The sequence below is a fragment of the Microcaecilia unicolor genome, chromosome 9, assembly GCF_901765095.1.
Source record: "Microcaecilia unicolor chromosome 9, aMicUni1.1, whole genome shotgun sequence".
Lineage (NCBI taxonomy): Eukaryota > Metazoa > Chordata > Amphibia > Gymnophiona > Siphonopidae > Microcaecilia > Microcaecilia unicolor.
Genome location: NC_044039.1, coordinates 188,636,953 through 188,649,541, shown reverse-complemented (window position 1 = coordinate 188,649,541; position 12,589 = coordinate 188,636,953). Strand labels below are relative to the sequence as shown.

The 12,589-nt window shown below is 41.2% G+C and overlaps 1 protein-coding gene across 1 annotated transcript in view; it reads right to left on the bottom strand.

Annotated features, from left to right (window-relative positions):
• Positions 1–538: 538 nt before the first annotated feature.
• Positions 539–12,589, bottom strand: part of LOC115477100 (DNA repair protein XRCC3-like) — a 12,191-nt gene continuing 140 nt past the window's right edge. Inside the window, exons 2-6 of the mRNA XM_030213716.1 lie at positions 11,789–12,001; positions 9,207–9,361; positions 7,184–7,396; positions 5,189–5,235; positions 539–1,286 (exon numbers count right to left, since the gene is read on the bottom strand). Coding sequence (XP_030069576.1) covers positions 1,040–1,286; positions 5,189–5,235; positions 7,184–7,396; positions 9,207–9,361; positions 11,789–12,001 — 875 coding nt within the window. The 3' untranslated portion in view covers positions 539–1,039. The remainder of the gene's footprint in view (positions 1,287–5,188; positions 5,236–7,183; positions 7,397–9,206; positions 9,362–11,788; positions 12,002–12,589) is intronic.

Sequence of the window (12,589 nt, the reverse complement as noted above, 5' to 3'; positions counted from 1 at the left end):
CTTCCCCCAGTCATGAAAAACATACAAATATCTCACAGCTGAAAACATTTGCATCATTTTACGTCACCATCTCATAGCTTGGTTCCACGGACAGTGATAAATAGCTAAAGTATATTAAAACAAAAATACATGCAAATAATGTATTATACAGTATGAAACATGTTAACCAGATGTATCTTCACTATTTTGTATGCCCATGGTAAACTTTATGTTGTACAACCTCTTAGTGACATTCCTTCAGAAAGGCAGTTAAATCATAATAAATATGCTGACTCAATAAAGCTTATTAACAAAATGAGAGAATTCTACTCTCCTTGGAAAATATATTTTAACCCTTTGTGATCAAGGTCTAGTTACTGTAGGTGATGGAAATCGTGAATGAACCAAGTCACTTTATGCTTTGGAAGAGCAAATATTCCATTTGGAAGATATCCTGGCACCCTTTCTAGAGCCAATGAGTCAAAGTAATGAGATTTCAAGGCACATTTACAGCCTTGTGGCAACATTTTATGAATGCTAATCATTAAGAAGTCCTTTTACTAAGGTGCACTTAATGTTAAGATGCCAATTATATTCATTTAGTGTACTAACTGCAGTAGTAGATCAAAATAGCAGCTCCAATACTCCAGAACAGTTTTTTAAAAATGTACTAGTTCCAACTTTGATAGAGGAATATTGATCTTTGTTAAGCTTTTCTAGATTGGAAAATGGGTTTCCAATCTCTTCAGAGAAAAAATAATAACCAGGATCATTTGGATTCCAAGATTTATAGAGTAGCTTCACAAATAACTTGAATTGGCTCTGTATATTTAGTAGAAATCTATAACAATTAGACATAATCCTTTCTGTGTGCGTGCGCGCAGTTGAAGGATTAACAATTATTATACCTAGGGGAACCCTCAGTGCAGACTATACAGACTAACAAAGGTCACTATACAAAATAGGATCTTTCGTTGTAATACCAGCTACTTGTTTTATAGTGATTCTTTTCCAGCTGTTTGCTTTAGATCACTCTTGAGCATTCATCAGAAATCAGTAGCTATTCTTTTTCCTTTCTTCCCCTTACGCCTTCCAGATTTATCATATAGTAGCAAAGAGACTGAGGAAGATGAGGAGCAAAAATGACTTCCATAATCCGCAAAACATTTCTGTACTGTGGTGGTGCATCAGCAGGACATTCTTCTGGTTCTGCTTCAGTGTAGTGTGTTCGAGCCACCATCAGTCTCATCAGCAGCTGATTGGACCAGGTTATTCCCAAAGCTGGAGATACCTTCTTATCCAATAAACTAATAATAACAAAAAAACATGTAGGCAGTGACTCAGACTTTGTTGAAAGAATTTTATCAGGTTTTCTAGAACAAATTATAACAAACTTGGACACACAAAACATGCAGAAAGTTGTCTGAGCTAGTGTTTAGATTCACTTGAATTGAGAAACTGGATGTCCTCTTCTCCATATCCAGGAAGATCATCATTTTGACTACTATAAATTCCACAGTACAAGTAAATCAGGTCTTATTAGGAAAAGGTTTATCCATGGAAATATTTCCAGCTGGCTCTACAGAGGAATGTGGCATGTCATGGCCTGAACTCAGACCATCCATTTACTCAAATTGATAGTGTCTAAATTGAAGCAATAAAAAGGAGATCTAGCTGGCTTGGTAAGAGGGATGCTGATCAAGAAAACAAAGCAATAGAGCTGAGACGGGGAAGATGAACATGTGTTCCAAGTAGAACTGCTGTAGCCCTCTCAGGACCTCATTTTATTTATTTTTTAAAATTTTTTAGCCCACCTATAGCCTAGTTGGGTTACAAACATAACATACATATTATAATTATAAAATTATGACTGAACACAGTCCTATGATAGTCAGACATTAAAAAATGCATGAACAAATGGATACATTTTTAACCACCTCTTAAAATGCACTGTATTCTTACATAGACGCAGAAACCCTGGCAAAGCATCCCACAGTACTGGGACAGAAAATGCAGCCGATCTAAGATCTGCATAATGACTCTTTCTAAAGATAATCACATTGCTGTCTCAGATCTCAACTTCATCCTTAGCAAGTAGACTGACAAGCTGTGGATAAAATACCAGGGGGCTCAAGGATAATCCCTTAAACTGCACACTATATATCACCGGCAGTCAATGTAACTGTTTCAAAATCGGAACAACATTAACATATCCATAAGAACATAAGAATAGCCATACTCGGTCAGACCAATGGTCCATCTAGCCCAGTATCCTGCTTCCAACAGTGGCCAATCCAGGTCACTAGTACCTGGCAGACACCCAAATAGTAACAACATTCCAGAATCCCAAAGAGTAGCAGTAGCTTCCCCATGTCTGTCTCACTAGCAGACTATGGACTTTTCCTCCAGGAACTTGTCCAAACCTTTTTTTAAAACCCAGATACACTAACCACTGTTAGGAACTCTTGCTGGAGGATGTACTAAGCTTAACTATTTGTTGAGTTTAAAAGTATTTCCAAGTAATTTCCTTGAGTGACCCCTAGTCTTTGTACTTTGGAACAAGTAAAAATTGATTCACTTCTACTCGTTCAGCACCAGCTTAGAAAAGAGACATATATGGGGAGATATGATTGAAGTCTACAAAATCCTGAGTGAAGAGCCCTAACCTGTTTAGCCTTTCCTCATATGAGAGGCATTCCATCCCCTTTATCATTTTCGCTGCTGTCCTTTGAACCTTTTCTAATTCTGCTATATCTTTTTGATAGGTGGTGACCAGAACTGAACGCAACACATGTACATAAGTATTGCCATACGGGGAGAGACTGAAGGTCCATCAAGCCCAGCATCCTGTTTCCACAATGGGCAAGAGTCACAACACAAACAGGGAAAACCTCTACGTCAGAAAGACCAAACAGGAAAATGTAGAGGCTGAACAAGGGACGAGTCCACCACTGGAGATGTTATGGAGAAACACTTCATTGATGTAAATATTAAGGGACCCGACATAGGTCCGTGTTTCGGCGTAATCGCCTACATCAAGGGTCACATGGATAATTCATCCAAAGGAGCTTAAATCATATTTAGCAATTGTCAAACTGGAGGTCTGTTATACAGTCAGGACTGATAGGAAGTTATGCACAAATAAACTGCCATTGATAAACTCTGTGGGTTCTGCTCCTTTGGATGAATTAGCCATGTGACCCTTGATGTAGATGATATGCCAAAACACGGACCGTGTCGAGTCCCTTAATATTTACATCAATAAAGTGTTTCTCTATAACATCTCCAGTGGTGGATTCGTCCCATGTTCAGCCTCTTTTTCTTGTTTGGTCCATAGTGGCCAATCCAGGTCACAAGTACCTGGCAAGATCCCAAAACAGTACAATATACAATTTATGCTGCTTATCTTAGAAATAAGAAGTGCATTTTCCCCAAGTCCATTTTAATAATGGCCTTGGACTTTTCTTTTAAGAAGCTATCCAAACCTTTTTTAAACCCCGCTAAACTAATTGCTTTTACTACATTCTCTGCCAAGAAATCCAGAGTTTAATTATACATTGAGTGAAGAAATATTTCCTCCAATTCGTTTTAAATTTACTACTTTCTTGCTTCATTGTGTGCCCCCTAGTCCTAGTATTTTTGGAAAGAGTAAACAAGCAAATCACGTCTACCCGTGAATTTTATAGACCTCTATCATAGCTCCCTTCAGCTATCTTTTCTCCAAGCTCCCCTAGCCGCTTTAGCCTCTCTCCTCATAGGGAAGTCGTCCCATCCCCTTTATCGTTTTCGTCACACTTCTCTGTACCTTTCCTAATTCCACTATATCTTTTTTGAGATGCAGTAACCAGAATTGCACATATTTGAGGTGCAGTTGCACCATGGAGCGATACAAAGGCATTGTAACGTTCTCATTTTTGTTTTCCATTCTTTTCCTAATAATACCTGTCGCTGAGGATGGGAAGAATCGGGACATCCTATTTCCCTACATATTGTACAGTATCCACAGTGGCCAAGAGTCACAACACAAACAGGGAAAACCGCTACGTCAGAAAGACCAAACAGGAAAATGTAGAGGCTGAACAAGGGACGAGTCCACCAATGGAGATGTTATGGAAAATATTAAGGGACCTGACATGGTCCGTGTTTCGGCGTAATCGCTATGCTGTAATTAAGCTGTCCAGTGTGCACCGGAAGCGTTACAATATTATTTGCTGGGGTGTCTCTTTACGCTGATAACAGACCATGAGCCCCCTCAAGTGGTTTCCCCATCATAAGGAATACAATAGTCAAATCATGCAATGGTTCCTGATACTATAGCCCTTTCAATTTGATGTATGACACTGGACTGCCTGGGAGCATAAAAATGCTAGACTTCCTCACTCAGAAGGTGGGCCCCGTTAATGCAAGCACTCAACAGAATATGATTGAGCTGAGGGGAGAGGATAGATAGTGGAGTATATAGGAAGCTGTCACTTTCCCTTAAAAATACTCCCTCACAGAGCCACATTAAGAAGCTAGTACAGAGAAGGGAAGGCATAGCAGGGAGGGAGTGGTTTAGGCAGCCAGACAAAACTCCTGAGCACAGTCAAGTCAGAGGCCCAGGAAAAAGAGAAATAGTCCTATAGCATATGCCTCCACTAAGCTAAAAGAAACCTACTTAAGGTAGACAAAGCTTTATCTTCGAACCTCATGAGTTCCATTCTGAGGCTTAGCTGGAGGAAGGCCAGAAATTGTGTAACACAACAGCTAGGCTATGTGCATTGTGACTTTGGGGTTTGTCAGCAACAGGCCTGTGTGAAGACTGCACCTGAATCCTAAGAGTCTTTAATTCTAATTTACTGTACCTGTGAAGTGATAGGCTTTAGCATATTTTGCATTAAAGTGTTTTGTTTTGTTTTTTTAATTACTTTTAGCCCTTGAGTGGCTGGCTGTCAAGGTTCCACATCCAAACCCTCACTCACGCTTCTATAGGCCCATTAACCCAAAAGCCTTAAATACAATTCAGCCAGGTGCAATTAACATATGCACTGTAAGGCCTGTGTTAATGCATGCCTCATTTACATTTTATCACTGGCTATTATTAATGCATGTATTAAACACTGAATTAATGCACAATAACAGGTGATTATTATACATTAGCACACCAGACCTTAATCTTTTCATTTTTAATCATCTTTTGAACTTCTTTAAATTTGCAAAAAGAACTTACCCAAAGTTACTTTGTTTAGCATCCGTGTCGCCCACTGCATCAGTCACCTAGAAGATTAGATGATACAGAGCTGAATTGGATAAAATTGCAGTATACACACGTCCAGGAAAGACAAGTTGAGAGATCCTAGACATATATGGGAGGCTGTGAAAGCAAAAGTTCTTTATTGTTATATGGAAGGTTGCAGTTTGGGATTTAGTTTTAATGTATCTTCATTTTTTTCACACTGTTATTGAACATCAAAATCAGTATACAAACTATGAATAAACATCACCAAGTAACACTCCAGAAACACAAACATAATAATAGTGCTAACCTCCCCAATCCCCCTGACACCCACTAGTCTATCTTCATTCCAAGATGCTGAATATTTTATTAGCAAAAAGAAATCTTGGTAGTCTGAGTTTTTTTTGTAATTTTTTGTATGGATGTAGAGGTGTGTTATAATGAATTTATCATCTTTCCTATTTAATTATGTAGTTTTTTTTCTTTTTCATCTGTGTATTTTAAATTGTACACTACTGAGATCCTACTAGCTAAGCAGTATATCAATTTGAATAAACTGAACTAATTTCTCTTTCCACTTTACTGCGATTACCCTAATGTTCCAACTATTATTTCTTAAGCTCTATTCAGTAATGTGGCTTATGCTAACTGAAGAACACACACCAAATGGCCCTCACGCCATTAAGCCTTACATTGAATATGAATACATAAAATGTATTATACCAGGTCAGATCAAAGGGGCACTAAGTTTCTGAAAGCAGCTGTAGAGAGCCCATGCAGGTCAAATAAGCAGCTGGGCCCAGGATCGTATAGAAGGAGGAAGCGGACCAATATGCAGACTGTTGCTACCTCCTCTTGCTGCACAGTCATTGGTATAGGATGGGAGGGGGGAAAATGATAAAGGAGAACCATCATTTCTGCCTCCTGTTCCCTGCACAGAATATTGGGTAAATTCTGCATTCCACAGCGGTGCACAATTTCCCCCGGAAAATGTGTGAACTCGTGAATGACACGGGGATAAAATTTGTTCCTGTCCCCGTGGGTTCTGTCTCCATCCCCACCCTGTCTGCACAGGCCCCATCCCGTCCCCGCAGGTCCTGTCCCGGCCGGCTCTGTTTTCAGAAGCCTCGAACACTTATGATTTTATATTTAAATCTTTTTATTAAAGTATAAAAAGGAACAATATGCTGGGCAACTGTTGTGTATAAATTACAAATAGAAAACAATAATAACAATGAACAACTATAATAAACCCTCCCACCACCACCACCACCACCACCACCCTCTACCCTTCCAGCCCTAACAATATCTGACTTCTACTACCCCAAGGAATCCTAATCTACCCTGTTAAAATGTCTAGGGGTTCAAAATACAACCCATTCTGTATGCCCTAGAGGGGAGAAATATGCCCTATAAAGCACTGTTATGATTTTTTAATCTGTGGATGAATAAGAAGTCATCAACAATCTCAGAATTCAGTCTAGCTCTCCTGTCTTCCACAGTCCTTCCAGCAATAGAAGATGTCTTCTTAGAAGACGTGCTGGTAGCAGGATCAGGATCCCCCATGCAAATTTTGCTAGCTGTGGCCAGCATGTTTCTTGTTTTTCCAAAAAACAAAAATATTATCATCTGCATCAAACGAACATAAATAACAGTCCACTTCATTAACAGGTTTCAAAGTAGAAAGTGACACGGGGACAAAGACTGTCCATGTCCTCACGGATTCTGTCCCCGGCCCCATCCCCACGGTTACCACGGGTCCCCGTGTCATTCTCTAGTGTGAACTGCTCCCTATTTACCTGTTCCACTCCACTCACAATCTTATGGACCTCTCAGCTGTCTCTTCTCCATGCTGAAGAGCCCTAAACTGTTTAGCCTTTCTTTATAGGGGAATTATTTCATTCGCCTTATAATTTTTAGATACACATTTCAATATTTCTAGAAAAAGACCCATAAATAATCTGCAGGATATGAAATCATTAATTATACCTGATTAATGCACAGTACAGGAGTTTGGAATCTGCTACTTAAATTCTGAAGTTTTGCACCAAATGTCTGTAGATATTTAGCTCTGATAGCTGAGTCTTTGGCTGCAAATTCACCTCGGAACAACGCAGCAATAGAGTCAATGATGATAAGCCGCACTGAGCCTCGCAAAAGCAGGATGGGAACACGTTTGGTGATACAGTCGTTCAGAGTGTCCTGCAAGAAAGTGTGACATTATGCAACAGCTCAAAACTGAGGATGCTTTCAAAGGCAGACTGTGATAGCTCGTAACACATCTCTAGAATGACAACGCTATGGTGAAATCTGCAGCTGAAACTATAACCAGCTAAGAATTGCTAATGTATTCAAAATAACTTGTGGCTTAATACCTTTTTCTTCAAGTAATTTTGCTTGGTAATTCTCTTATTTTCTTCTCTCCCTGACTTGTGGCTTTGGCATGACAATTATGGTCTTTTCTTCCTCATAAGCCACTGATGAAATAGGAACATGTTTAAATCAACCATCAATCAATCTATCAACTAAGGAGGTCATTTTAAAGGCTAGATGCCATTTACACCTGCAAAAAGCTGATTTACATACATAAATGACACTGTGTGTCTAAGCAGTGACATGAGAAAAGTCACTACGAGTTAAAGACGGTGTGTTCTAAGGTCCACTCAAACCACATCCAGAGGTAGACGAGTTAAAATTTAATGCAAAGTCGTGCAGAATGATGCATTTGGGAAGTACAAATTCAAGGGTGCCATATGTCCTAGGAGCTGAGAAGCTGAGATCAACAGACAAGGAGAAGGACCTTGGGGTGATGATATCCGAGGATCTTAAAGTAATAAAACAGTGTGACAAGCCAGAAAGATGCTAGGTTGCTTCTAGAGAGATGTAACCAGTAGAAGAAAGGAGGTGTTGATGTCCCTGTACAACTTGTTGGAGAGGCCCCACCTGGAGTATTGTGCTCAGTTTTGGAGGCTGTATCTTCCTAATCACGACATGATTAAACCAACAATGACTGTGATGTAAAATACTCGATAATGGTCTTTCTTTGGCATTTCTGGGACATAAACAGTAGAAGTCTGCCCAACCCTGTCCTTACGTTCCAACTAGTGGAGTTGCTGTTGAAGCCCACTCTAGCCTACTTGTCATATCATTTGCGGGACACAGACTGTAAAAGTCTGCCCAGCCATTGAAGTTGCTGTCGAAGCCCTTTCCAGCCCATCCTAAACGAGATTGTCATATACGGGACACAGACAATACAAGTCTGCCTGGCTCCGGCCCTAGTTCATCACAGCCGGAGTCACCATCTAAGCATCACTCGACACATCCACACACATGCAGTCATTTAAATTTAGTTTTTTTTATGCCATCCATTTTCTCATTAGAGATCATTTTTGTCTCTACCATCTCCCTCGGGAGGGCATTCCAGACTTTGACCACCCTCTCTGTGAAATACAATTTCCTGACATTACTCCAAAGACTACCGCCCTGCAACCTGAATTCATGTCCTCTAATGTTACCCTTTCCCCTTATCTGGAAAGATTTGTTTCTGTATTAATACCTTTCAAGTATTTAAACATCTGTATCGTATCTCCCCTGTCCCTTCTTTCCTCTAGAGTATACATATTCAGGTCTTCCAGTCTCTTCTCATACTTTTTTTGGCACAAACCCCATACCATTTTTGTTGCCTTCCTCTGGACCGCTTCTAGTCTTTTTCAGTTCTCATAAGTTATTTTCTTGTTGGGCAGACTGGATGGACCGTGCAGGTCTTTTTTCTGCCATCATATGTTACTATTTGAAAACATATGAAGTAAAATACAGACAAACTACGATTTTTTTTGTTGGCCTTAATTTCTACATGTTAGGTGAATTAACACAGCAACCACACTCAAGGTTTCTTAGAGGAAGAAAGAGACAGAAGAAAATCGAGCCAATAAATCAAGTCAAAGGCATATGCAGTTCTACTAAACTAATTAGAACAATTGCATTTGTCATTAAATATTGCTCTGCTACTTACTATATCTGCTGCATGCTCAATAAAAATATTGTCTCCGAATTTTATTTTCTTGATGACATCAAGTGGAAGATCTTCCCGGAGTTTATGTTGATGTCCAATCAGTTGCTGCAAGCGCTTATTGGGGAAAACATCTTCTGTACAGATATAGACAGCTCCTAAAAGCAATATGGAAAAGTAGCATTGAATCTCATTTCTTTTATTCAGCAGACACGTTTAGGATAAATATAGTCCTTGATACTGAGTGACTAAAGGAGCCATTGCATTCTCCACTGTGTCTCAATATCTTGGTTTCCCTTCCCCTCATTTCTACATATATAACCATTAATAATCATGTGATGGTGGATAAATAATCTATATATATAAAAGGCACCTCCAACGTTCCAATGAAGCCTCAAGCCGAAAACTTGAGGTGCCCGAGATATCCGGTTTGGCCTGCAGCCAGTGTAGTTCAACCCTCGCGTCAAAACGCAATGACACAGAGGGCGGGACGGGCCTGCAGTCAGTGTACCTCCGCCCTTGCGTCAAAATGTGATGATGTAGAGGGCAGGGAACGCAGAACGCACGAGTTCCACACATTCAGTGACAGCAGCGGGGACAGCGCTGCGAACTTTAATCATAAAACTCGCAACCAAGTGACGGAGGGAGGGAGAGGGGGGTGTGGAACTCGGAAAGGAGGGAGGATGGTGGGCGGGAAATTACCTTGCTAGCGCCCGTTTCATTTTTTTCCGAAACGGGCATTTCTTACTAGTGGATAATAAAGAAGGTAGATTTCACTCAATTACATTACCTTCAAGAACAAATACTCTGTCTTCAGTACAGAACAAAAAATCATTTTTCCAGCTCTCCCTGTACTGTTCACATAAGGTGTGTTATTTCTTTCAAAGGGAGCACCCAGGCTTTTAGCTGCTGTTTTAAGTTGTGTCTTATATTACAAGTCAATGTAGTACTGGTGAGCGATTTTATTAACCTCCTAACTAGGTATGTAATGTGGACTATTTCAAGTTCTTCTTATGCCCTGGAAGGTCTGTGGATAATTGTCACTGGCAGCAATTTCTCATACAATCGTGCCTTGCCCAGATCTAGGAGCCTCCTCCAAAATATGCAACCATCAGAAGGAGCAGAACAGCAGCCGCACTGGGAAGGACCAAAGATACAATATTAACAAAAAATGCTTAGGTGCTGCCAGGGAATATTTTTACATTTCTGCTACATTGCCCAGCAAATTTTTAAAGTAAGAGTGAGTAAGTACCCTTCTCCACCGCCGCCAACTCCAGGCTCTGCCCTTTCTGCCTCGCCTCACCCCATGCTTGGAACAAACTCTCTGAGCCCATACGCCAGGCCCCCTCCCTGCCCATCTTCAAATCATTGCTCAAAGCCCACCTCTTCAATGTCGCCTTCAGCACCTAACCACTATACCTCTATTCAAGAAATCTAGACTGCACCAACTTGACATTTCGTCCTTTAGATTGTAAGCTCCTTTGAGCAGGGACCGTCCTCCTTTCTTAATTTGTACAGCGCTGCATAACCCTAGTAGTGCTCTAGAAATGTTTAGTAGTAGTAGTATTAAAATCTATTTTAATATTTCTGTGTCTAGTGTTTTTTTTCTCATTCATTCTGTAGTGGGTTTTTTCTAATTTTTATTCACTTTTCTTTAATTGTTTTGCTGTCTTTTCTATCTCAAGCTCAAACTCCTTATTTTCATCCTTTTTGTTATGTCCTATTATCTCTGTCTTCTCCTCAAAACAAAACCATCCTCTTTGTTCTTGTATCTATATTCCTTCAATTCCTTTCTCTAGCCTCGTTCTCTCTTACCCTCATGCCTTTGAGCTCTTCTACTACAATCATCATCTTTGCAACCTTCTCTCTGCAAGCCCTACACCTGTACCTTTCTCTCTTCTTCAGTGGCGTTCCTAGGGGGGCTGACACCCCCCCAGAAGAGCGCGACGCCCCCCTCCCTGGCGAAAGAACATCTGATCCCCCGGCGAAAGAACCCCCCCCCCCCCCCCCGGGTGCCGCGCGCCTGCTGGCTCTTCGTTTTCATGCTCCCTCTGCCCCGGAACAGGAAGTAACCCGTTCCGGGGCAAAGGGAGCATGAAAACGAAGAGCCGACAGGCGCGCGGCACCCCCCCAGCGGCGTGCACCCGGGGCGGACCGCCCCCACCCCCTTGGTACGCCACTGCTCTTCTTACCTCTTAGGTGTAGATGAGAGAATGAGAAGGCTATCTCCTCAGCATTCTCCCTTCCCAATCCACACCAACCTCTTTATCTATTTCTTTCTCATTCCTGCTCACCTACCACTATTTCCACAGATTTCACCTCCACTCACACCTCTTTTCTCTTCCTACTGACATCTCCCCCTAAACCGGTGCAGTCTCCTAGGCAGTGCAGTGGCTACCCCCCCACCTGCTTTCCCTGCAGCACCATGCTCACCACAAAGCCCCACTCTCCCTGAAGCAATCTTGGATGCCAGGATGTGATTCCTAGGTGCTACGGTGACCTGGGATATGTCCAGTCCTCCATATGATGACACAAAAACATATTATTTACAAAGAGAAGAGAACTGAAAGGTGTGCCACATTCACCTGCTTCCAGTCCACCATGTGTGCCTGGATATTGAACAGAAAGGCACAGCTGCAGGCATATCTGGGTCTTCCCAGCAGAGCTCTCGCCGGCCAGTTCTGTAATTCCCACAAGAGGAATTCCACCTCGTAAGAAACTGTCCAGAACAGGGCATCCCACGCTAAGTTTCTGGTGCTGCACTGTGAAAAGGTGTTTTTCATGGTACATCTGAAATGCTGCAAGATGAATAAATAACAGATAAGTATGTTTATCGTGTTCATAACGCAAGCCACAAATGCTAATCATTCAACTGTGCTGTTGCCAAGCCAAAATGCATTTAGGGAAATACATTTGAAATATTAAGATCAGATTTTTTTTGTTACATTTGTACCCCGCGCTTTCCCATTCATAGCAGGCTCTCAATGCGGCTCTCTCCTCCTTTTTTAATTTTTTTAAGGTTACATGTTAACCCTTTAGTGTCCAATGTTCCCATTTGGCTTATTATGGGAACATTGGACAGTAAAGGGTTAAATAGGTCCGTTTTGTTACATAGGGTCACTGTGGGTTTAAGTAAGCTTACCACTGCAAACAGAGCTGTCATTTACCCAAACCAGTAATGAATAAGTACTTAGACCACAAAAACTCCTAGCAAAACAGCACCGGTTCTCTCCTGTGCACAAATTCTTCACCATGTTAGAGATGATACCAGACGACTAGCACTACCCACCGATATTCAAAGTAATATAACTAAGCAGGAGAGGCTCCTGCCCAGTTAAATCACTTGGGGCTGCTTAAGCCCCGATACGCAGCAGCACTTAACTTAC